Source organism: Pseudophryne corroboree (assembly GCF_028390025.1).
Source record: "Pseudophryne corroboree isolate aPseCor3 chromosome 10 unlocalized genomic scaffold, aPseCor3.hap2 SUPER_10_unloc_2, whole genome shotgun sequence".
Taxonomy (NCBI): Eukaryota; Metazoa; Chordata; class Amphibia; order Anura; family Myobatrachidae; genus Pseudophryne; species Pseudophryne corroboree.
Window position 1 is genome coordinate 95,642 of NW_026967473.1, and position 26,227 is coordinate 121,868.

The 26,227-nt window shown below is 54.9% G+C and overlaps 1 protein-coding gene across 2 annotated transcripts in view; it reads left to right on the plus strand.

The window, feature by feature from the left end:
- EXOSC10 (exosome component 10) overlaps positions 1–26,227 on the plus strand; it is a 175,366-nt gene that overhangs the window by 27,953 nt on the left and 121,186 nt on the right. For both annotated transcript variants that reach the window (XM_063948684.1, XM_063948683.1), the window contains exons 4-7: positions 3,921–4,025; positions 4,134–4,299; positions 9,640–9,748; positions 9,851–9,926. In XM_063948684.1, the coding sequence (XP_063804754.1) occupies positions 3,921–4,025; positions 4,134–4,299; positions 9,640–9,748; positions 9,851–9,926 (456 nt within the window). The remainder of the gene's footprint in view (positions 1–3,920; positions 4,026–4,133; positions 4,300–9,639; positions 9,749–9,850; positions 9,927–26,227) is intronic.

The window sequence follows — 26,227 nt, forward strand, 5'->3', positions numbered from 1 at the left end:
ATGTCATAGTATTTACCCGTTACGTGTATTTTACTGTGTACTCCGTCACATAATACCGGATTTATTATCAGGTGTTGTGTACTCGGTCACATAATACCGTATTTATTCGCAGGTGTTGTACTCTGTCTGGCTTTATTGTACTAAGTCGCTCTGTGTTGCATTTGTGTACAATGTCTAACAGTAGGGCAGTAAATCTGTGTACGCGTCTGCATCATGCAGAGCATGCGCCAAGGATTTACTAGAGGACGAAGCTGTGTATGATGGTCTATGTACTGTGTGTCATACATCTCCTAGTCAGTCCGCAGACCCTGTAACCAATCAGGAGCCACCCTGGGCTGCATTCACAAACCTACTGGGTACTTGGTGGAATGCCTTACCCCCCCCTATAGGGCCACCTGTGCCACTACAGGCACAAATTGTCCCTATGGTTAATCCGCCTTTTGTGGAAAATTTGTCTAACCAGTTTCTAACCAGCCATTAAATCATTCCTTTTTCAGACAAAAGTCTGTTGCTGGTCACACTCGTGTCTCTGGGTCATCTAAGCGGCTGCTTCCTCCTAAAAATCCACTAATCTGTCAGATGTCTCATCTGAAGAGGAGGGAGAGCATACGGTCCTGTCAGACACTGAATCGTGTTTCTGATGAGGATTCTCCATTGCAGGTTGATGTCCCTGCCCTTGTGGTTGCTATTAAGCAGATCTTACAGATCACTGATGAGGATTCCACTACTGATATGTTTAAACGGCAGAAGGTGGTTAAAAATGTATTACCCCATTCTGACCATTTGGTGGACATCAGGCAGGAGCCCTGGTCTAATCCAGAGAAGAAATTCTCTGTCTAAACGGGCCTTGGCTCGCTATCCTCTACCTGCAGAATTATGTAGCATGTGAGAAAATTCACCGCCGGTGGATTCTCACGTCACCCGCCTAGTGGTGTCGTCCACTCTGCCTGTCACCTCACTGAAGGAACCGACAGATAAGCATGTGGAGGGATGCCTGAAATCTATTTACTCCCTGACAGGTGCTGTACATAGACCCACTATAGCAGCCTCCTGGGCTGCAGAAGGTATTGAAGCCTGGGTTCAGACATTAGAGGAAGAGCTGCCTGGGGATATATCGGACAGTGCCAGACAATATCTGTCTCACATCACCAATGCTGCCTATTACATTCAGGAGGCATCCTCTGAGGCGGGTGTGTTGGTGGCCAAGGTGTCTATTACATCTGTCCTGGCTCGCCGTATTCTGTGGTTGAGGTCATGGATGATGGACCTGGACTTCCAGAAGACCTTGGAGGTACTCTCCTTCACTGGGGACATTTTGTTTGGGGAAGACTTGAATAAAATTGTCTGAACTGGCGGCTGCTAAGATTGCCTTCCTCCCAAATACTAATCCTTCTGCACAGAAGGCTAAAGGTACCACTTTTCATTCTTTTCAACCTCAAGGGAAAGCAAAAGGTCAGACAATCTCGAGCTCCCAAAACCACTAAGCCCAAGGCAAAGCAGCCCTGGGCGGCATGCCAGCCTTCTTCTAAACAAGACCAGCCTGCAGCAAGACGGGGCGGGCCTCTCCCCGAGGGACCCCAGGGTGGGAGGCCGACTTCTGTAGTTCACCCAGGTCTGGTTAAAGACCACTTCACTTCAGACGCATGGGTGCGGGAAGTTCTCTCACAGGTACGCAGTCTCTTTCAAGAGACGTCCCCTCCGCCAATTTTTTACACCACAGTTATCCCTTCAGATCCGTTAAAGGCGCAAGCTCTGCAAAAGGTTGTGAGTTCTCTGCTGAATACAGGAGTGGTAGTGCCGGTACCTCTGTCCCAGAGAGGTGGAGGATACCACTCGACCCTGTTTCTAGTTCCGAAACCCAATGGGTCTCTCCGGCCTATACTCAAGCTCAAATCACTGAACAAGTTTGTGAGAGTGTCCACGTTCCGTATGGAAATGCTGCGCTCGATTGTACTGGCCATGGAACCCGGAGACTATATGGTATCCCTGGACATACAGGATTGTAGGTACAGTGTGTCGTATACCAGGTGCCTGAACACAATCTTTAGACGTAGTTCTATTTCTATCCAATTTGTGAATTGAAAGGAAGACTCCAGAAACAGTTTGTGTATATACCTTTAATGGATTTACAGCTGTCTGTTCACTATAAATCATACACACACCAAATTTTCAACAACAATTTATTGAGAAAGATTAATTAGAAAACACAACTGGTGAGGGCAAAATTTACACCTACGACGTCAAGAAGGGAATTGTTATTCACATACCTTTAGTGAATGATCGACACAGAAGCAATCTGAACGGAGTTGACACTTCTTTCTTTTAATATCTTTCTCCCTATTTCTATCTTTGAGCACATTGTGATCGGTCTTAATATTACATCGGTATTAATATTCTATTAAATGGCAATTCTAATCTAAATAAAAGTGAGTTTTATTACTAGTGTGCATCTTACAGATACAACCTCTTTTTTTGTTTTGTTTCTGTTTGGTTTCAGAAGAAAATTGTGTCTATACCTTCACTCCGTGTTTCTTACGGATTCAGCCTCCCGATGTCCCTCCTGTGGCTCCATGGGATTTGTCTGTTGTCCTGAATGCCCTGCAAGAGTCTCTATTTGAACCTCTTGAGTCGGTGGACCTTAAATGGCTCACAGCCAAGGTCCTGTTCCTACTGGCTATTGCCTCTGCTAGAAGGGGGTTGGACTTAGGTGCATTGTCCTGTCGGTCACCCTTTCTGATTTTTCACCGTGACCAGGCAGTTCTTAGAACTCGCCCGGGTTATCTGCCTAAGGTGGTGTCATCTTTTCATCTTAACCAAGAGATTGTGGTTCCAGCCTTTATCTCTTCTGACTTGTCCCCCAAAGAGCGGTCTTTGGACGTGGTACGGTCTCTCCGTATATATGTGAAGAGAACCGCCTCTCTTAGGAGATCTGATTCTCTCTTTGTCCTTTTTGGTTTCAACAAATGTGGCTGGCCTGCTAATAAGCAAACTTTGGCCAGATGGATTAGAATGGTGATTGCACATGCTTATGTGAGGGCTGGTCTCTCTGCTCCGGATCACATTAAGGCCCATTCTACTCGGTCTGACCTTCTTGGGTGGCCCACCGTAGCGCGATCCACAGAACAATTGTGCAAGGTGGCTACGTGGTCCTCTGTGAACACATTTATTAGGTTCTATGCCTTTGATACTTCCACCTCCAAGGATGCTTTCTTTGGACGCCGGGTTCTCTTACCCACTAAGGTGCATCCCCTTCCTTGAGGAACTGCTTTAGGACATCCCGGATGTTTCCCTGTGGAAACCAATGTAACCTGCGGCAGAAAAGAAGACTTATGGTAGACTTACCATTGTTAACTTTTTCTGTGAGGTACATTGGGTTCCACAGGGCGCCCACCCTGACGCACTTAGCTTCTTTGGGTTTGTATGGCATTAGCCGCTGGTCCCTTCTCCTGTCGTGAGAATGTGGTTCTATGTGACTAACATCTGCCGTCTCTTTTACCTTTTCCTGCATTGGACTGGTTAACAAAACTGAGCTCCCAGTGCCTGGAGGCGGGGCTGTAGAGGAGGCCCCAGTGCATCCTGGGACAGCCTAAAGCTTTAGCCTGTTGGTGCCTCTGGATCAATATTCGCTCTACACCCCAATGTTTCCCTGTGGAACCCAATGTACCTCGCAGAAAGAGTTAACAATGGTAAGTCTACCATAACTCTCCTTTTATGGGTATTGTGGACACCCACGAAAGACTGTATTCCAGGATCCGGACAGCCGGAAAATTAAACGCATCCCGTGTTTTCCATTACTCGACTTGTTTATAGTTAAGTTTTGCATAGTCATGCGTTAACATTTCATATACTAGTTCGTTACTGGTCAGTTTGTTTACACATGGACACTGAGCCGTTTGCTGTACGTTTCCCGACTGTTTCAGGGTATTTTACTTGATGAAGCCTCTGGTGTAAACCGGAATCGTCAGCCAGTTCTCCCAGCTGGGCTCCAGGCTCCAAAGACCATTGTGTCCAGCTGGAATCGCAAGGTGAGGACCAGACCTGCGACAGACATTGCAGTTGCTGAATAGTTGTTGTTCTACAAATAGGTTTTTGCACTGAACATTGTGTCTGTTCTTCCTGTACATTGTCTGTAGGGCGGCGACTCCAGCAAGAAGGGCAAAGCCGACACCTTCCGTCTGCTTCATGCTAAGAACATCCCAAGACCACAGCTGAGGTTCAAAGAGAAGATTGATAACTCCAACACCCCTTTTATTCCAAAGCTCTTTATAAAGCCTAATGCTCAGAAACCACTGCCTGAAGGTGAGGTGTTACTGGAGGCATTGGAGGTGAGGGGGGTTACTGGAGGCATTGGAGGTGAAGGGGGTTACTGGAGGCATTGGAGGTGAAGGGGGTTACTGGAGGCATTGGAGGTGAAGGGGGTTACTGGAGGCATTGGAGGTGAAGGGGGTTACTGGAGGCATTGGAGGTGAAGGGGGTTACTGGAGGCATTGGAGGTGAAGGGGGTTACTGGAGGCATTGGAGGTGAAGGGGGTTATTGGAGGTGAGGGGGGTTACTGGAGGCATTGGAGGTGAGGGGGGTTACTGGAGGCATTGGAGGTGAGGGGGGTTACTGGAGGCATTGGAGGTGAGGGGGGTTACTGGAGGCATTGGAGGTGAGGGGGGTTACTGGAGGTGAGGGATTACTGGAGGCATTGGAGGTGAAGGGGGTTACTGGAAGCATTGGAGGTGAGGGGTTACTGGAGACATTGGAGGTGAGGGGGGTGGGTTACTGGAGGCATTGGAGGTGAGGGGGGTGGGTTACTGGAGGCATTGGAGGTGAGGGGGGGGGTTTATTGGAGGTGAGGGGGGGTGGGTTACTGGAGGCAATGGAGGTGAGGGGGGGGGTTACTGGAGGCATTGGAGGTGAGGGGTTACTGGAGACATTGGAGGTGAGGGGGGTGGGTTACTGGAGGCATTGGAGGTGAGGGGGGTGGGTTACTGGAGGCATTGGAGGTGAGGGGGGGGGGGGTTTACTGGAGGCATTGGAGGTGAGGGGGGGTGGGTTACTGGAGGCAATGGAGGTGAGGGGGGGGGGGGTTTACTGGAGGCATTGGAGGTGAGGGGGGGGGGTTACTGGAGGCATTGGAGGTGAGGGGGGGGGTTTACTGGAGGCATTGGAGGTGAGGGGTGGGTGGGTTACTGGAGGCATTGGAGGTGAGGGGGGTGGGTTACTGGAGGCATTGGAGGTGAGAGGGGGGGGTTTACTGGAGGCATTGGAGGTGAGGGGGGGGGGGTTACTGGAGGCATTGGAGGTGAGAGGGGGTGGGTTACTGGAGGCATTGGAGGTGAGAGGGGGGGGTTTACTGGAGGCATTGGAGGTGGGGGGTGGGTTACTGGAGGCATTGGAGGTGAGGGGGGGGTTACTGGAGGCATTGGAGGTGAGGGGGGTGTTGATTGGAGGTGAGGGGGGTGGGTTACTGGAGGCATTGGAGGTGAGGGGGGTGGGTTACTGGAGGCATTGGAGGTGAGAGGGGGGGTTACAGGAGGCATTGGAGGTGAGGGGGGTTACTGGAGGTGAGGGGGGTGGGTTACTGGAGGTGAGAGGGGGGTTACAGGAGGCATTGGAGGTGAGGGGGTTTACTGGAGGCATTGGAGGTGAGGGGGGGTTACTGGAGGCATTGGAGGTGAAGGGGGGTTACTGGAGGCATTGGAGGTGAAGGGGGGTTACTGGAGGCATTGGAGGTGAAGGGGGTTACTGGAGGCATTGGAGGTGAAGGGGGTTACTGGAGGCATTGGAGGTGAAGGGGGTTACTGGAGGCATTGGAGGTGAGGGGTTACTGGAGGCATTGGAGGTGAGGGGGGTTACTGGAGGCATTGGAGGTGGGGGGGGTTACTGGAGGCATTGGAGGTGAGGGGTGGGTTACTGGAGGCATTGGAGGTGAGGGGGGGGGGTTACTGGAGGCATTGGAGGTGAAGGGGGGGTTACTGGAGGCATTGGAGGTGAGGGGGGGGTTACTGGAGGCATTGGAGGTGAAGGGGGGTTACTGGAGGCATTGGAGGTGAGGGGGGGTTTACTGGAGGTGAAGGGGGGGGTTACTGGAGGTGAAGGGGGGGGTTACTGGAGGTGAAGGGGGGGTTATTGGTGGTGAGGGGGGGGTTACTGGAGGCATTGGAGGTGAGGGGGGGTTACTGGAGGCATTGGAGGTGAGGGGGGTTACTGGAGGCATTGGAGGTGGGGGGGGGGTTACTGGAGGTATTGGAGGTGAGGGGGGGGGGTTACTGGAGGCATTGGAGGTGAGGGGGGGGGGGGTTACTGGAGGCATTGGAGGTGAGGGGGGGTTACTGGAGGCATTGGAGGTGAGGGGGGTTACTGGAGGTGAGGGGGGGTTACTGGAGGCATTGGAGGTGAAGGGGGGTTACTGGAGGTGAAGGGGGGTTATTGGAGGCATTGGAGGTGAAGGGGGGGGTTACTGGAGGTGAAGGGGGGGTTATTGGTGGTGAGGGGGGGTTACTGGAGGCATTGGAGGTGAGGGGGGTTACTGGAGGCATTGGAGGTGAAGGGGGGGTTATTGGAGGTGAAGGGGGGGTTACTGGAGGCATTGCAGGTGAAGGGGGGGGTTACTGGAGGCATTGCAGGTGAAGGGGGGGTTACTGGAGGCATTGCAGGGGAAGGGGGGGTTACTGGAGCCATTGCAGGTGAAGGGGGGGTTACTGGAGACATTGGAGGTGAAGGGGGGGGTTACTGGAGGTGAAGGGGGGGGTTACTGGAGGTGAAGGGGGGGGTTACTGGAGGTGAAGGGGGGGGTTACTGGAGGTGAAGGGGGGGTTATTGGTGGTGAGGGGGGGGGGTTACTGGAGGCATTGGAGGTGAGGGGGGGGTTACTGGAGGCATTGGAGGTGAGGGGGGGGTTACTGGAGACATTGGAGGTGAGGGGGGGTTACTGAAGGCATTGGAGGTGAGGGGGGGTTACTGAAGGCATTGGAGGTGAGGGGGGTTACTGGAGGCATTGGAGGTGAGGGGGGTTACTGGAGGCATTGGAGGTGAAGGGGGGTTACTGGAGGCATTGGAGGTGAAGGGGGGTTACTGGAGGCATTGGAGGTGAAGGGGGGTTACTGGAGGCATTGGAGGTGAAGGGGGGGTTACTGGAGGTGAAGGGGGGGTTATTGGTGGTGAGGGGGGGGTTATTGGAGGTGAAGGGGTGGTTACTGGAGGCATTGCAGGTGAAGGGGGGGTTACTGGAGGCATTGCAGGTGAAGGGGGGGTTACTGGAGCCATTGCAGGTGAAGGGGGGGTTACTGGAGGCATTGGAGGTGAAGGGGGGGTTACTGGAGGTGAAGGGGGGGTTATTGGTGGTGAGGGGGGGGTTACTGGAGGCATTGGAGGTGAAGAGGGTTACTGGAGGCATTGGAGGTGGGGGGGGGGTTACTGGAGGCATTGGAGGTGAGAGGGGGGGGGGGGTTACTGGAGGCATTGGAGGTGAGGGGGGTTACTGGAGGCATTGGAGGTGAAGGGGGGGTTATTGGAGGTGAAGGGGGGGTTACTGGAGGCATTGCAGGTGAAGGGGGGGGGGTTACTGGAGGCATTGCAGGTGAAGGGGGGGTTACTGGAGGCATTGCAGGGGAAGGGGGGGGTTACTGGAGCCATTGCAGGTGAAGGGGGGGTTACTGGAGACATTGGAGGTGAAGGGGGGGGTTACTGGAGGTGAAGGGGGGGGTTACTGGAGGTGAAGGGGGGGTTATTGGTGGTGAGGGGGGGGTTACTGGAGGCATTGGAGGTGAGGGGGGTTACTGGAGGCATTGGAGGTGAAGGGGGGGTTATTGGAGGTGAAGGGGGGGTTACTGGAGGCATTGCAGGTGAAGGGGGGGGGTTACTGGAGGCATTGCAGGTGAAGGGGGGGTTACTGGAGGCATTGCAGGGGAAGGGGGGGTTACTGGAGCCATTGCAGGTGAAGGGAGGGGTTACTGGAGGTGAAGGGAGGGGTTACTGGAGGTGAAGGGGGGGGGGGGTTACTGGAGGTGAAGGGGGGGGTTACTGGAGGTGAAGGGGGGGTTATTGGTGGTGAGGGGGGGGTTACTGGAGGCATTGGAGGTGAGGGGGGGGTTACTGGAGGCATTGGAGGTGAGGGGGGTTACTGGAGGCATTGGAGGTGGGGGGGGTTACTGGAGGCATTGGAGGTGAGGGGGGGGTGTTACTGGAGGCATTGGAGGTGAGGGGGGGTTACTGAAGGCATTGGAGGTGAGGGGGGGTTACTGAAGGCATTGGAGGTGAGGGATTACTGAAGGCATTGGAGGTGAGGGATTACTGGAGGCATTGGAGGTGAGGGGGGTTACTGGAGGCATTGGAGGTGAAGGGGGGTTACTGGAGGCATTGGAGGTGAAGGGGGGTTACTGGAGGCATTGGAGGTGAAGGGGGGGTTACTGGAGGTGAAGGGGGGGTTATTGGTGGTGAGGGGGGGGTTATTGGAGGTGAAGGGGGGGGTTACTGGAGGCATTGCAGGTGAAGGGGGGGTTACTGGAGGCATTGCAGGTGAAGGGGGGGTTACTGGAGGCATTGGAGGTGAAGGGGGGGTTACTGGAGGTGAAGGGGGGGTTATTGGTGGTGAGGGGGGGGTTACTGGAGGCATTGGAGGTGAAGAGGGTTACTGGAGGCATTGGAGGTGGGGGGGGGGGTTACTGGAGGCATTGGAGGTGAGAGGGGGGGGGTTACTGGAGGCATTGGAGGTGAAGGGGGGGTTATTGGAGGTGAAGGGGGGGTTACTGGAGGCATTGCAGGTAAAGGGGGGGTTACTGGAGCCATTGCAGGTGAAGGGGGGGTTACTGGAGCCATTGCAGGTGAAGGGGGGGTTACTGGAGGCATTGGAGGTGAAGGGGGGGTTACTGGAGGTGAAGGGGGGGTTATTGGTGGTGAGGGGGGGGGTTTACTGGAGGCATTGGAGGTGAGGGGGGTTACTGGAGGCATTGGAGGTGGGGGGGGGGGTTACTGGAGGCATTGGAGGTGAGAGGGGGGGCTACTGGAGACATTGGAGGTGAGGGGGGGTTACTGGAGGCATTGGAGGTGAGGGATTATTGGAGGTGAGGGGGGTTACTGGAGGCATTGGAGGTGAAGGGGGGGTTACTGGAGGCATTGGAGGTGAAGGGGGGGTTACTGGAGGCATTGGAGGTGAAGGGGGGGTTACTGGAGGCATTGGAGGTGAAGGGGTTACTGGAGGTGAAGGGGGGGTTATTGGTGGTGAGGGGGGGGGGGTTACTGGAGGCATTGGAGGTGAGGGGGGTTACTGGAGGCATTGGAGGTGGGGGGGGGGGTGTTACTGGAGGCATTGGAGGTGAGGGGGGGGTTACTGGAGGCATTGGAGGTGAAGGGGGGGTTACTGGAGGTGAAGGGGGGGTTATTGGTGGTGAGGGGGGGGGGTTACTGGAGGCATTGGAGGTGAGGGGGGTTACTGGAGGCATTGGAGGTGGGGGGGGGGTTTACTGGAGGCATTGGAGGTGAGAGGGGGGGGCTACTGGAGACATTGGAGGTGAGGGGGGGTTACTGGAGACATTGGAGGTGAGGGGGGGTTACTGGAGGCATTGGAGGTGAGGAGGTGGTGCGTTGATGGGGTCTGCATCCTATTAATGGGGACAGTGAAGATTTGCATCTGCAATATTATAATGTTCCAGCTCTCAGGAATAAGCGGGACAGACAGCAGCGTCCGGAGGATCTGGATGTCCCCCCTGCCCTGGCAGACTTCATCCATCAGCAGAGGATGAAACAAAGTGAGGATGACATGTAAGTTGTGGTATCCATCTGGCGATCCGTGTAGTAACCTGTAGCAACCAGTCAGATGTTCTGTGTCTGTATAATGTGGTGACTGTGGTAATACCGTCCTAGGTTCTCACACCCGTATCAGTATGAACTGGATCACTTTGTTCCCCTGGAGTCCTGCATGGCACAGCCAGAGATTCAGGTGAGTGCGGGGCTGTGTGTGTTACAGGCGAGTGCGGGGCTGTGTGTGTTACAGGTGAGTGCGGGGCTGTGTGTTACAGGTGAGTGCGGGGCTGTGTGTGTTACAGGTGAGTGCGGGGCTGTGTGTGTTACAGGCGAGTGCGGGGCTGTGTGTGTTACAGGCGAGTGCGGGGCTGTGTGTGTTACAGGCGAGTGCGGGGCTGTGTGTGTTACAGGCGAGTGCGGGGCTGTGTGTGTTACAGGCGAGTGCGGGGCTGTGTGTGTTACAGGCGAGTGCGGGGCTGTGTGTGTTACAGGCGAGTGCGGGGCTGTGTGTGTTACAGGCGAGTGCGGGGCTGTGTGTGTTACAGGCGAGTGCGGGGCTGTGTGTGTTACAGGCGAGTGCGGGGCTGTGTGTGTTACAGGCGAGTGCGGGGCTGTGTGTGTTACAGGCGAGTGCGGGGCTGTGTGTGTTACAGGCGAGTGCGGGGCTGTGTGTGTTACAGGCGAGTGCGGGGCTGTGTGTGTTACAGGCGAGTGCGGGGCTGTGTGTGTTACAGGCGAGTGCGGGGCTGTGTGTGTTACAGGCGAGTGCGGGGCTGTGTGTGTTACAGGCGAGTGCGGGGCTGTGTGTGTTACAGGCGAGTGCGGGGCTGTGTGTGTTACAGGCGAGTGCGGGGCTGTGTGTGTTACAGGCGAGTGCGGGGCTGTGTGTGTTACAGGCGAGTGCGGGGCTGTGTGTGTTACAGGCGAGTGCGGGGCTGTGTGTGTTGCAGGTGGCGAGTGCGGGGCTGTGTGTGTTGCAGGCGGCGAGTGCGGGGCTGTGTGTGTTGCAGGCGGCGAGTGCGGGGCTGTGTGTGTTGCAGGCGGCGAGTGCGGGGCTTGTGTGTTGCAGGCGGCGAGTGCGGGGCTTGTGTGTTGCAGGCGGCGAGTGCGGGGCTGTGTGTGTTGCAGGCGGCGAGTGCGGGGCTGTGTGTGTTGCAGGCGGCGAGTGCGGGGCTTGTGTGTTGCAGGCGGCGAGTGCGGGGCTTGTGTGTTGCAGGCGGCGAGTGCGGGGCTTGTGTGTTGCAGGCGGCGAGTGCGGGGCTTGTGTGTTGCAGGCGGCGAGTGCGGGGCTCAGGGCCGTCTTAACAGCAGTGTAGGCCCCTGGGCACAGCAATGCACTGGGCCCCCTACCCATCCTCCAGCGGTTGGGGTGGGGGGTGCTATTAGCGGCAGCTTTGATGTCCCGCGGGCGGTATGGGGGGTTCTATCTACCACTCAGCATGTAGGACCTGGAGCAGTAATTTCTGCTAATTACTCCTGTACTGCACAGATGGGGCTAAACTGTAGAAGAGGCATTGGGCTGAATGAAGGGGCCCCAGTACATGACTTCCAGGGTGGTAGGGGTGTTTTATACATAGGGGAGGGGTGGATAGTGGAGTAGGCTTAATATTTATCAATTTCCGGTGGGAGAGCAGCTTGCTTGACTACAGATATCTTAAGTTCTTGAAAATATATTTCTTAGCTTTGAATGGGATAAAAGACTAGAGAGTTCCACCTTTCAGGAGGTGCTGGGGACTTGGGGATCAGAGTTCAGGAGCCAGAGCAATTCACCAATGAAAAACTAAAACTACATATTAGGCGTGTGGAGCTGGAACAGGGATCAGCTGCTGGAAGGCTGATATGTCTGGTTCTGGGAATAGTAGAGACAAGCTGCCAGTGTCCACCAGAAGGGGAGAATCTCAGATTTTGGATTATACCCTCAGAGAAACTCTAAGTCAGACAGAACCCGAGATATCTGGCTGGGAAGAGCAATTAACAGGCTTGGATGGGGACCACTGCTTTCATGTTGGATATCTCCGGTTTCCCAGGGCCGATTTTGAAAAATCTGGTACCCCTGGAAAGAGGGGACCCTCAGCTATCCGCCTAGGGCCCTTATACTCCTGGGGCCGTTGGGCAAGAGCCCATTGAGCCCATACGAAAAGACGGCCCTGGCGGGGCTGTGTGTTGCAGGTGGCGAGTGCGGGGCTGTGTGTGTTGCAGGTGGCGAGTGCGGGGCTGTGTGTGTTGCAGGTGGCGAGTGCGGGGCTGTGTGTGTTGCAGGTGGCGAGTGCGGGGCTGTGTGTGTTGCAGGTGGCGAGTGCGGGGCTGTGTGTTGCAGGTGGCGAGTGCGGGGCTGTGTGTTGCAGGTGGCGAGTGCGGGGCTGTGTGTTGCAGGTGGCGAGTGCGGGGGCTGTGTGTTGCAGGCGGCGAGTGCGGGGCTGTGTGTGTTGCAGGCGGCGAGTGCGGGGCTGTGTGTGTTGCAGGCGGCGAGTGCGGGGCTGTGTGTGTTGCAGGCGGCGAGTGCGGGGCTGTGTGTGTTGCAGGCGGCGAGTGCGGGGCTGTGTGTGTTGCAGGCGGCGAGTGCGGGGCTGTGTGTGTTGGCGGCGAGTGCGGGGCTGTGTGTGTTGCAGGCGGCGAGTGCGGGGCTGTGTGTGTTGCAGGCGGCGAGTGCGGGGCTGTGTGTGTTGCAGGCGGCGAGTGCGGGGCTGTGTGTGTTGCAGGCGGCGAGTGCGGGGCTGTGTGTGTTGCAGGTGGCGAGTGCGGGGCTGTGTGTGTTGCAGGTGGCGAGTGCGGGGCTGTGTGTGTTGCAGGTGGCGAGTGCGGGGCTGTGTGTGTTGCAGGTGGCGAGTGCGGGGCTGTGTGTGTTGCAGGTGGCGAGTGCGGGGCTGTGTGTGTTGCAGGTGGCGAGTGCGGGGCTGTGTGTGTTGCAGGTGGCGAGTGCGGGGCTGTGTGTGTTGCAGGTGGCGAGTGCGGGGCTGTGTGTGTTGCAGGTGGCGAGTGCGGGGCTGTGTGTGTTGCAGGTGGCGAGTGCGGGGCTGTGTGTGTTGCAGGTGGCGAGTGCGGGGCTGTGTGTGTTGCAGGTGGCGAGTGCGGGGCTGTGTGTGTTGCAGGTGGCGAGTGCGGGGCTGTGTGTGTTGCAGGTGGCGAGTGCGGGGCTGTGTGTGTTGCAGGTGGCGAGTGCGGGGCTGTGTGTGTTGCAGGTGGCGAGTGCGGGGCTGTGTGTGTTGCAGGTGGCGAGTGCGGGGCTGTGTGTGTTGCAGGTGGCGAGTGCGGGGCTGTGTGTGTTGCAGGCGGCGAGTGCGGGGCTGTGTGTTGCAGGCGGCGAGTGCGGGGCTGTGTGTGTTGCAGGCGGCGAGTGCGGGGCTGTGTGTGTTGCAGGCGGCGAGTGCGGGGCTGTGTGTTGCAGGTGGCGAGTGCGGGGCTGTGTGTGTTGCAGGCGGCGAGTGCGGGGCTGTGTGTGTTGCAGGCGGCGAGTGCGGGGCTGTGTGTGTTGCAGGCGGCGAGTGCGGGGCTGTGTGTGTTGCAGGTGGCGGGTGCGGGGCTGTGTTGCAGGTGGCGGGTGCGGGGCTGTGTGTGTTGCAGGTGGCGAGTGCGGGGCTGTGTGTGTTGCAGGTGGCGAGTGCGGGGCTGTGTGTGTTGCAGGTGGCGAGTGCGGGGCTGTGTGTGTTGCAGGTGGCGAGTGCGGGGCTGTGTGTTGCAGGCGGCGAGTGCGGGGCTGTGTGTGTTGCAGGCGGCGAGTGCGGGGCTGTGTGTGTTGCAGGCGGCGAGTGCGGGGCTGTGTGTTGCAGGCGGCGAGTGCGGGGCTGTGTGTGTTGCAGGCGGCGAGTGCGGGGCTGTGTGTGTTGCAGGCGGCGAGTGCGGGGCTGTGTGTGTTGCAGGCGGCGAGTGCGGGGCTGTGTGTGTTGCAGGTGGCGGGTGCGGGGCTGTGTTGCAGGTGGCGGGTGCGGGGCTGTGTGTGTTGCAGGTGGCGAGTGCGGGGCTGTGTGTGTTGCAGGTGGCGAGTGCGGGGCTGTGTGTGTTGCAGGTGGCGAGTGCGGGGCTGTGTGTTGCAGGCGGCGAGTGCGGGGCTGTGTGTGTTGCAGGCGGCGAGTGCGGGGCTGTGTGTTGCAGGTGGCGAGTGCGGGGCTGTGTGTGTTGCAGGCGGCGAGTGCGGGGCTGTGTGTGTTGCAGGCGGCGAGTGCGGGGCTGTGTGTGTTGCAGGCGGCGAGTGCGGGGCTGTGTGTGTTGCAGGTGGCGGGTGCGGGGCTGTGTTGCAGGTGGCGGGTGCGGGGCTGTGTGTGTTGCAGGTGGCGAGTGCGGGGCTGTGTGTGTTGCAGGTGGCGAGTGCGGGGCTGTGTGTGTTGCAGGTGGCGAGTGCGGGGCTGTGTGTGTTGCAGGTGGCGGGTGCGGGGCTTGTGTGTTGCAGGTGGCGAGTGCGGGGCTGTGTGTGTTGCAGGTGGCGAGTGCGGGGCTGTGTGTGTTGCAGGTGGCGAGTGCGGGGCTGTGTGTGTTGCAGGTGGCGGGTGCGGGGCTGTGTGTTGCAGGTGGCGGGTGCGGGGCTGTGTGTGTTGCAGGTGGCGAGTGCGGGGCTGTGTGTTGCAGGTGGCGAGTGCGGGGCTGTGTGTGTTGCAGGTGGCGAGTGCGGGGCTGTGTGTGTTGCAGGTGGCGAGTGCGGGGCTGTGTGTTGCAGGTGGCGAGTGCGGGGCTGTGTGTGTTGCGGGTGCGGGGCTGTGTGTGTTGCAGGTGGCGGGTGCGGGGCTGTGTGTGTTGCAGGTGGCGAGTGCGGGGCTGTGTGTGTTGCAGGTGGCGAGTGCGGGGCTGTTTGTGTTGCAGGTGGCGAGTGCGGGGCTGTGTGTGTTGCAGGTGGCGAGTGCGGGGCTGTGTGTGTTGCAGGTGGCGAGTGCGGGGCTGTGTGTGTTGCAGGTGGCGAGTGCGGGGCTGTGTGTGTTGCAGGTGGCGAGTGCGGGGCTGTGTGTGTTGCAGGTGGCGAGTGCGGGGCTGTGTGTGTTGCAGGTGGCGAGTGCGGGGCTGTGTGTGTTGCAGGTGGCGAGTGCGGGGCTGTGTGTGTTGCAGGTGGTGAGTGCGGGGCTTGTGTGTTGCAGGCGGGATCCCAGTAGTTTTGTGAACATGCAATGATACAGGCCCAGAGTATTGTTTTCTGTCTGTTATGTAATCGGGAGAAATGGCCGGTATACAAAGTCCTTGTGTCACGTTTACAGGTATATACCCAGTGGTCTCTATACGTGCTTGTACGCCGGTCGTGCCTCTCGCGGCCTGTCCTGCGTACACCGGGGACGGGCCCCTCGCGGCCTGTCTGTGCTTTTACCAGGCATTCCAGAGGTGTCTTTTTGTAGACTTAGCAGCAGAAGAAACACGTTTTCCCCCAATTATCATGGCTGTATCTAGATCAGCCCTCCAGCTGTTGAGAAACTACATATCCCAGCATGCAGTCAGAGAATGCTAAGGCTGTGTCAGGGCATGCTGGGATGTGTAGTTTCTCAACAGCAGGAGGGCTGCAGTTTGGACATGCCTGATCTAGATCATGGGTATGCTACGTGTGTCCATTCAGCTGCTGTGGAACTACACCTCCCAGCACGGCCTGCCACATAGCAAATAGTAAATCTGTGGCAGGACATGTTGGGATGAGCAGTTCCACATCACCCGCATGGTGAATACCCCGATCATTGGCTCGTAATATCTCGTGTTTCTTCTTCAGGGACCATAGGAATCCACAGGGATTAACTTGGGGTGCTTTTAGAGCTCTCAGGATGCAGTGGTCCTTCTCCCTCATACCCCTTCCCCCCAGCTCAGGCTCCTCAGCGTTTGTTGCCAGCAGGACACCTGTAGAACAGTGGGCCACGCTTTCTTTCTTTTATTTTTATTTACATTTTCTCTTATTGGGCTGCCGGCGCTGCTGCTCCGTCACCCCCGCCAGGATTCCACAGCGATGCCCCAGACTGCAACCGGGTCATCGGGGGACAGGTAAGGCGGGCTCCCGCTTGCGTTTTTAAGCAGTCCTACCTGTGGTCATGGAGACGGAACACAGGTGCTGATGTGGACTCCGGATTTGTCCGGGACCTTACTGGACCACCAGGGCACATGGTTACTGGTGCGGGGACTGTCACAAAGCAGTCGCTTACCGCTACGGGTCCCCGGGTCCGTCCGCTCCCGGTGCGGCTGCTGGGGATCCTGTGCGCCCGCGGCAGGACGCGGCGTGATCGTCAGCTGGGATGACGCGGCTGCAGGGAGCCGGGAGTGTGGGGATCTAGTGGCCTGCAGCGCTCCTGTGTGTCTGCGGCATGGGGGCAGCCATGTTGGAGACCAAGTATGCACCAATAAGCGTTTATGGGTGACTGTCAGCCAATCCTGTGTTCTTCTGGCATATAAATAGGCTGGGAGTTCTGCATTCTGTGCCAGTGCTTTGCTGTAGATACTCTGTACCCTAGCTCTGTGCTTCTCCAGTGATTGCCCGCTGTCTCCCGCTGCAAGGATCTCGCCGGGTCTCCACAGTGTGGCGTGGTCACCCGCTCTCCCACCGGGTGCCTTCGGATAACGTAGGAGTCCCACGGTGGTTCTCTCGCTTCAGCCTGTACTCTTCATCCACATCTGCGCATCATCCGGCAACCAGGCCTCACAGTCCTTCATCCACGTCTTCATATCACCCAGCAGCCAGCGTTCAGTCCTTCATCCACGTCTTCATATCACCCAGCAGCCAGCGTTCACAGTCCTTCATCCACGTCTTCATATCACCCAGCAGCCAGCGTTCAGTCCTTCATCCACGTCTTCATATCACCCAGCAGCCAGCGTTCACAGTCCTTCATCCACGTCTTCATATCACCCAGCAGCCAGCATTCACAGTCCTTCATCCACGTCTTCATATCACCCAGCAGCCAGCGTTCACAGTCCTTCATCCACGTCTTCATATCACCCAGCAGCCAGCGTTCAGTCCTTCATCCACGTCTTCATATCACCCAGCAGCCAGCGTTCACAGTCCTTCATCCACGTCTTCATATAACCACTTTAGCCAGCGTTCAGTCCTTCATCCACGTCTTCATATCACCCAGCAGCCAGGCCTCACAGTCCTTCATCCACGTCTTCATATCACCCAGCAGCCAGCGTTCAGTCCTTCATCCACGTCTTCATATCACCCAGCAGCCAGCGTTCACAGTTCTTCATCCACGTCTTCATATCAGCCAGCGTTCACAGTCCTTCATCCACGTCTTCATATCACCCAGCAGCCAGCGTTCACAGTCCTTCATCCACGTCTTCATATCAGCCAGCGTTCACAGTCCTTCATCCACGTCTTCATATCACCCAGCAGCCAGCGTTCACAGTCCTTCATCCACGTCTTCATATCAGCCAGCGTTCACAGTCCTTCATCCACGTCTTAATATCACCCAGCAGCCAGCGTTCACAGTCCTTCATCCACGTCTTCATATCATCCAGCAGCCAGCGTTCAGTCCTTCATCCACATCTTCATATCACCCAGCAGCCAGCGTTCAGTCCTTCATCCACGTCTTCATATCACCCAGCAGCCAGCGTTCAGTCCTTCATCCACGTCTTCATATCACCCAGCGTTCACAGTCCTTCATCCACGTCTTCATATCACCCAGCATCCAATTTCCACAGTTCTTCATCCACGTCTTCATAGCAGCCAGCGTTCACAGTCCTTCATCCACGTCTTCATATCACCCAGCATCCAATTTCCACAGTTCTTCATCCACGTCTTCACATCACCCCAGGATCCGGTTGTTAAAGTTCTTTGTTCACTCCTTGTGTCATTCAGTGACTACATTCCCTGCAGTTCCCTGATCCCGAGCTTTTGCCTCAGCTTCTCAGTTCTGTTGATTTAAATAAATATATGAGAGAGAATTCTCTTCGTCCTCCTAGTTTCCAGCACTCAGGGGCATCCGCTCCTTCGGGTGGACTGAGTACAACAGATCCACAAACACAGCCTGCTCTGACAGGGACACTTTAGAGGCCAGGGGACCTGGTTGTTAATGTCAGTATAGGGGAGGCCAGCCCTCTGTGGCCCCTCCCCCAGCTGAGGGCGCCATTCCGCTGAGGTCTTCCCAACACTGAGCTGCTCCTCCTCCCCTTCAGAGACAGACGGCAGCCATTTCCAGCTCTGCACTGGTCTCCGGGAATGCTTGGTCCGGTCTCCCTGCTCCAAGCAAAACGTTCCATGTACCTATCTCAAATATCAGAGGTGTCCTTTTATATTGGGGAAGCAGCTCTGGATACTGTACTCCTGACCTCCAAATCTTCGGCTTCGCTCATGGAAAGCTGACTCTGATTCCCATCATCACAGCAGGGAAAGGGTTTTTACTCGACTTTCTTCTTAGTTCAGAAACCCAATGGGTCCCATCGGCCTTTCCTCAATCTCAAATTTATGAACAAATTCCTCAGAGTGCCCAGGTTCTGTATTGAAACCCTTATTTCTATTGTCCTAACTATGCAGCCTGGGGACTTTATTGTGTCTCTGGACATCCAGGATGCCAACCTCTCATTAACAATGCCTTCAGTTTGCTGTTCTACAACAGTATTTCCAATTTCAGGCACTGCCTTTTGGACAGGGAATCTGAATACTCTCCTACCTGGACGAACTGCTAATTCTGGTGCACTCTCTGGAGATGCTCCACCGCCATCTTCAGGTAACCCTCCTACAGAGACACGAATGGCTAATCAACTGGAAAAAGTCTTCTCTCCTCTCCTCTCAGAGGATGGTGCATCTGGGAGCTCTTCCATATGCTCATGTGCAGAGAATATTCCTATCAGCGGACAAGATTGTGGCACTGCAACTACGGATGCGCAGATTGCTCGATAGTCACAGTGTTCATTCACTTGGCAATGCAGACCTTTGGATCCATGGTGGAATACACTCAGTTCCACTCCAGGCCCCTACAACGCCTGATCCTATCCAGGTGGAATGGCCAACCCAAGCAAATCAAATCCCAGATGATGGTCATCCCTCCGGAAGTTCATCTATCCCTCTCCTGGTGGTTGCAAACCTCCCATCTGGACAGTGGTCATTCCTTCTGGATTCCAGATTGGGTCCTCCCTTACTTTGGATGCAAGCCTCTGCGGGTGGGGGGCAGTCACGGTCAACACTCCTTTCAAGGCTGCTGGACTACCACCAAGAGGGGTTTACCAATCAACATCCTAGAACCTTCTGTCTGTCTACAAGGCCCCCACTCTAGCTCAGGACATTCTTCAGGGTTGTCCTGACCAAGTCCAGTTAGACAACGCCACGGCAGTGGCCTACCTCAATCATAAGGGAGGCACTCTCAGTGTATCGGCGATGAAGGAAGTGGTGCAAATTCTCAAATAGGCCGAACGCCATCTCGCGGAATTCATTCCGGGGATCCTCAACTGGGAGGCAGATTTCCTCAGTCATCAGGATATGCATGCCGGAGGATATGCTCTCCATCCTGAAGTTTACCAGCTCCAGATAGACAAATGGGGTCTTCCAGCAGTAGACATCATGGCCTTAAGGCACAACTACAGGTTTCCAATATACGGATCCAGAACAAAGGGGGCCCGAAGCAGCCTAGGTGAATGCATTAACTGTTTGGTGCCCAGGCCTGATCCCACCATCTACAACCCTGATGTTAACCCTGTGGACCCTATGAACCTCAAAAGAGAGTTAACAATGGTAAGTACCATAACTCTTGTTTTCTTCAAGGTCCATGGGGTCCACAGAGCACCCACCCTGACACACCTAGCTTCTATGAGTTACTTCTCTTGGTCACCGGTTCCCGTCTCAGTAGTGTGAATGTGTTTCCTGTGTGCACCGTTCTTCCTTCTCTCCAGCTCCTGCCTTGGGCTTGTTAACAAAACTGAGGATATGAGAGAGAATAACCAGTGCGTTTTGGGAGCTTTAAAAGCTCAACTGTTTGGTGCCTGATCCTGGTCTCCACCATCATACCCAAAAGTAATCCCTGTAAATCCTATATACCTCAAAGAAAGAGTTAAGAAAGGTAAGTTTTGCCATAACTTTATTTCTTACGTCCTAGAGGATGCTGGGGTCCATATTAGTACCATGGGGTATAGACTGGTCCACTAGGACCCATTGGCACTCTAAGAGTTTGAGAGTGTGGGCTGGCTCCTCCCTCTATGCCCCTCCTACAAGACTCAGTTTAGAAAATGTGCCCGAGGAGCTGGTCACAGCTAGGGGAGCTCCATAGGAGTTTCTCTGGTTTTATTATTTCTCTAACGTCCTAGTGGATGCTGGGGACTCCGTAAGGACCATGGGGAATAGACGGGCTCTGCAGGAGACAGGGCACTCTAAGAAAGAGTTAGGAATACTGGTGTGCACTGGCTCCTCCCTCTATGTCCCTCCTCCAGACCTCAGTTTGAATCTGTGCCCAGACGAGCTGGGTGCACCTTAGTGAGCTCTCCTGAGCTTGCTAAATAGAAAGTATTTTGTTAGGATTTTTTATTTTCAGAGAGATCTGCTGGCAACAGACTCTCTGCTACGTGGGACTGAGGGGAGAGAAGCAGCCCTACTAACTGCGGATAGGTCATGCTTCTTAGGCTACTGGACACCATTAGCTCCAGAGGGATCGAACACAGGAACGCACCCTTGGTCGTCCGATCCCGGAGCCGCGCCGCCGTCCCCCTCGCAGAAGCCAGAAGCCGGCGTGAGAAGCAAGAAGACGTCAAAATCGGCGGCAGAAGACTCCAGTCTTCATATGAGGTAGCGCACAGCACTGCAGCTGTGCGCCATTGCTCCCACATTAAACCCACACACTCCGGTCAGGGTAGGGTGCAGGGCGCAGGGGGGGGTGCCCTGGGCAGCAATTGAGAAACTCTTGGCAAAAAGCAGCATATATACAGTTGGGCACTGTATATATGCATGAGCACCCGCCATTATTTTACACAAAATCGCGGGGACAGAAGCCCGCCGCTGAGGGGGGCGGGGCTTCTTCCTCAGCACTCACCAGCGCCATTTTCTCTCCACAGCTCCGCTGAGAGGAAGCTCCCCGGGCTCTCCCCTGCAGATTCACGGTAGAAAGACGGTAAAAAGAGAGAGGGGGGGGGGCACATAAATTTAGCGCAAAATCAGTTATATACAGCAGCTACTGGGTAAACACTAAGTTACTGTGTAATTCCTGGGTTATATAGCGCTGGGGTGTGTGCTGGCATACTCTCTCTCTGTCTCTCCAAAAGGCCTTGTGGGGGTTCTGTCCTCAAATAGAGCATCCCCTGTGTGTGTGGTGTGTCTGTACGCTTGTGTCGACATGTTTGACGAGGAAGGCTATGTGGAAGCAGAGCAGGTACAAATGAATGTGGGATCGGCGCCGACACCCGATTGGATGGATATGTGGAAGGTTTTAAATGATAATGTTACTTCCTTGCATAAAAGGTTGGATAAAGCTAAAGCCTTGGGACAGTCAGGGTCTCAACCCATGCCTGATCCTACAGCGCAGAGGCCGTCAGGGTCTCAGAAGCGCCCACTATCCCAAATTGTTGACACAGATATCGACACGGATTCTGACTCCAGTGTCGATGGCGATGATGCAAAATTGCAGCCTAAATTGGCTAAAGCCATCCGTTATATGATTATAGCAAGGAAGGATGTATTGCACATATCAGAGGTAAACCCTGCCCCTGACAAGAGGGTTTATATGTATGGGGAAAAAAGGCAGGTGGTGACCTTTCCCCCTTCACATGAGTTAAATGAGTTATGTGAAAAAGCTTGGGAATCTCCAGATAGAAAAATGCAGATTTCCAAACGGTTGCTTATGGCGTATCCTTTCCCGCCAGCGGACAGGTTACGCTGGGAATCCTCCCCTAGGGTAGACAAAGCTTTAATACGCTTATCTAAGAAGGTAGCCCTGCCGGCACAGGATACGGCCACCCTAAAAGATGCTGCGGATAGAAAGCAGGAAGGTATCCTGAAGTCCGTTTATACACATTCAGGTACCATACTAAGGCCGGCAATTGCGTCGGCCTGGATGTGTAGTGCTGTAGCAGCATGGACAGATACTTTATCTGAGGAACTTGATACCTTGGACAAGGATACTATATTACTGACCCTGGGGCATATAAAAGACGCTGTCCTATATATGAGAGATGCCCAGAGAAATATTAGCCTACTGGGCTCTAGAATAAATGCAATGTCGATTTCTGCCAGAAGGGTCCTGTGGACTCGGCAATGGACAGGTGATGCCGACTCAAAAAGGCACATGGAGGTTTTACCTTATAAGGGGGAGGAATTGTTTGGGGACGGTCTCTCGGACCTAGTTTCCACAGCTACGGCTGGGAAGTCAGATTTTTTGCCATATATCCCCTCACAGCCTAAGAAAGCACCATATTACCAAATGCAGTCCTTTCGATCACAAAGAGGCAAGAAAGTCCGAGGTGCGTCCTTTCTTGGCAGGGGTAGAGGAAAGAAGCTGCACAATACAGCTAGTTCCCAGGAACAGAAGTCCTCCCCGGCTTCCACTAAATCCACCGCATGACGCTGGGGCTCCACAGGTGGAGCCAGGATCGGTGGGGGCGCGTCTCCGAAATTTCAGCCACCAGTGGGTTCGCTCACGGGTGGATCCCTGGGCTATACAGATTGTGTCTCAGGGATACAAGCTGGAATTTGAAGTGATGCCCCCGCACCGTTACCTCAAATCGGCCCTGCCAGCTTCCCCCATAGAAAGGGAAGTAGTGTTAGCGGCAATTCACAAATTATATCTCCAGCAGGTGGTGGTAAGGGTTCCCCTCCAACAGGGAGGGGGGTTACTATTCCACAATGTTTGTGGTACCGAAACCGGACGGTTCGGTCAGACCCATATTGAATTTCAAATCCCTGAACATTTACCTGAAAAGGTTCAAGTTCAAGATGGAATCGCTCAGAGCGGTCATTGCAAGCCTGGAAGAGGGGGATTTTATGGTGTCTCTGGACATCAAGGATGCTTACCTGCATGTCCCCATTTATCCACCTCATCAGGAGTACCTCAGATTTGTGGTACAGGACTGTCATTACCAATTCCAGACGTTGCCGTTTGGTCTGTCCACGGCACCGAGAATATTTACCAAGGTGATGGTGGAAATGATGGTGCTTCTGCGAAAGCAAGGAGTTACAATTATCCCATACTTGGACGATCTCCTCATAAAGGCGAGGTCCAGAGAGCAGTTGCTGATCAGCGTAGCACACTCTCGGGAGGTGTTACAACAGCACGGCTGGATTCTGCATATTCCAAAGTCGCAGCTGATTCCTACGACTCGTCTGCCCTTCCTGGGCATGATTCTGGACACAGACCAGAAGAAGGTGTTTCTCCCAGAGGAGAAGGCCCAGGAGCTCGTGACTCTGGTCAGAGACCTCTTAAAACCAAAACAAGTGTCGGTGCATCAATGCACGCGAGTCCTGGGAAAGATGGTGGCGTCATACGAAGCCATTCCCTTCGGCAGGTTCCATGCGAGGACCTTTCAGTGGGATCTGTTGGACAAGTGGTCCGGATCACATCTACAAATGCATCGGCTGATCAACCTATCCCCCAGGGCCAGCGTGTCTCTTCTGTGGTGGCTGCAGAGTGCTCACCTTCTCGAGGGTCACAGGTTCGGCATTCAGGACTGGGTCCTGGTGACCACGGATGCAAGCCTCAGAGTGGGGAGCAGTCACACAGGGAAGAAATTTCCAGGGTCTGTTGTCAAGTCAGGAGACTTGTCTGCACATCAATATCCTGGAACTAAGGGCCATATACAACGCCCTAAGTCAAGCGGAGCCTCTGCTTCGCAACCAACCGGTGCTGATTCAGTCAGACAACATCACCGCAGTGGCTCATGTAAACCGCCAAGGCAGCACAAGGAGCAGGGTGGCGATGGCGGAAGCCACCAGAATTCTTCGCTGGGCGGAGAATCACGTAAAAGCACTGTCAGCAGTGTTCACTCCGGGAGTGGACAACTGGAAAGCAGACTTCCTCAGCAGGCACGAGATCCACCCGGGAGAGTGGGGACTTCATCAAGAAGTCTTCACGCAGATTGCAAGTCGGTGGGAACTGCCACAGGTGGACATGATGGCATCCCGCCTCAACAAAAAGCTAAAAAGGTATTGCGCCAGGTCAAGAGACCCTCAGGCGATAGCTGTAGACGCCCTGGTTACACCGTGGGTGTTCCAGTCGGTTTATGTGTTTCCTCCTCTTCCTCTCATACCCAAGGTGCTGAGAATCGTAAGAAAAAGAGGAGTGAGAACAATACTCATTGTTCCGGATTGGCCAAGAAGAACTTGGTATCAGGAACTGCAAGAAATGCTCACAGAGGACCCATGGCCTCTGCCTCTCAGACAGGATCTGTTGCAACAGGGGCCCTGTCTGTTCCAAGACTTACCGCGGCTGCGTTTGACGGCATGGCGGTTGAACGCCGGATCCTAGCAGAAAAAGGTATTCCGGATGAGGTTATTCCTACGCTAATAAAGGCTAGGAAGGACGTGACGGCTAAACATTATCACCGTATATGGCGAAAATATGTTGCTTGGTGTGAGGCCAGGAATGCCCCTACGGAGGAATTCCAGCTGGGCCGTTTCCTTCACTTCCTACAGTCAGGAGTGACTTTGGGCTTAAAATTGGGGTCCATTAAGGTCCAGATTTCAGCCCTATCCATTTTTTTTCAAAAGGAACTGGCTTCTCTTCCTGAAGTTCAGACGTTTGTAAAGGGAGTGCTGCATATTCAGCCCCCTTTTGTGCCACCAGTGGCACCTTGGGATCTTAACGTGGTGTTGAGTTTCCTGAAATCACACTGGTTTGAGCCACTTAAATCCGTGGAGTTATAATATCTCACGTGGAAGGTGGTCATGCTGTTGGCCTTAGCTTCGGCTAGGCGTGTGTCAGAATTGGCGGCTTTGTCACATAAAAGCCCTTATCTGGTTTTCCATATGGACAAGGCAGAATTACGGACTCGTCCGCAATTTCTGCCAAAAGTGGTGTCATCTTTTCTTTTGAACCAACCTATTGTGGTGCCTGCGGCTACTCGTGACTTGGAGGATGCCAAGTTACTAGATGTAGTCAGGGCTTTGAAGGTTTATGTAGCCAGAACGGCTAGAGTCCGGAAAACTGAGTCACTGTTTATCCTGCATGCATCCAACAAGCTGGGTGCTCCTGCTTCAAAGCAAACTATTGCTCGCTGGATCTGTAACACGATTCAGCAGGCTCATTCTGCGGCTGGATTGCCGCCTCCAAAATCAGTAAAAGCCCATTCCACAAGGAAGGTGGGCTCTTCTTGGGCGGCTGCCCGAGGGGTCTCGGCATTACAGCTTTGCAGAGCTGCTACTTGGTCGGGTTCAAACACTTTTGCAAAGTTCTACAAGTTTGATACCCTGGCTGAGGAGGACCTTGTGTTTGCTCATTCGGTGCTGCAGAGTCATCCGCACTCTCCTGCCCGTTTGGGAGCTTTGGTATAATCCCCATGGTCCTTACAGAGTCCCCAGCATCCACTAGGACGTTAGAGAAAATAAGATTTTACTTTCTCGTAGTCCGTAGTGGATGCTGGGCGCCCGTCCCAAGTGCGGACTTCTTCTGCAATGCTTGTATATAGTTATTGCTTAAATAAGGGTTATGTTATGGTTGCATCAGGTTATCTGATGCTCTATTGTTGTTCATACTGTTAACTGGGTATGTTATCACAAGTTGTACGGTGTGATTGGTGTGGCTGGTATGAGTCTTACCTGGGATTCCAAAATCCTTTCCTTGTACTGTCAGCTCTTCCGGGCACAGTTTCCTTAACTGAGGTCTGTCGGAGGGGCATAGAGGGAGGAGCCAGTGCACACCAGTATTCCTAATTCTTTCTTAGAGTGCCCTGTCTCCTGCGGAGCCCATCTATTCCCCATGGTCCTTACGGAGTCCCCAGCATCCACTACGGACTACGAGAAATAGATTTACCGGTAAGTAAAATCTTATTTTTTCTTAGAGTTTAGGCACAGGGAGTCTGCTGGCAACGGCCTCCCTGCTTTGTGGGCTTAGGGGGGGGAGCAGTGTCCGCCCTGAGGGGTCTGAGCCACTATCTCCGCTGACAGGACATTAGCTCATGAGGGTGATGATCGTTAGCCGCTCCAGGCGACCGCTCACTCCCGCAGCATGCCGCCACCCCCTAACAGAGCCAGAAGATTCCGGTGGCGAGTGAGTCACCGTCTCTCCATAGCAAGCGGGGAGCCGGTGTGAAGATGGCGGCAACAGGGTGGGAGCGCAGTACTAACTGTGCTCCGGAGGCTCAGCGGTACACAGTGCGGCACTATGAGGGGTGACCTGAGCCAGCGCCTATACCCTACACTGGTCACCAAGGCTGTCAGGGACATCGGTAACGCTGCCAGCATAATTCCTCAGGCCAGTATAAAGAAATGGAGAGCGGGAAGCAGCGCCATGTTCAGGGGGCGGAGCTTCTCCTCAGAGCGGACCCAGCAGCGTTCAGCGCCATTTTCTTGCCTGCAGAGAGACTCTGACAGGGAGAGCTGTCCCTCCAAGCAACTCCAGCTATCCTATGCGGTACCAGGGGGTTGTAGAAGTGGGGGGGCTGTGTAAATACTGTGTAGTACAGTGGTTTCCAAACTTTTTT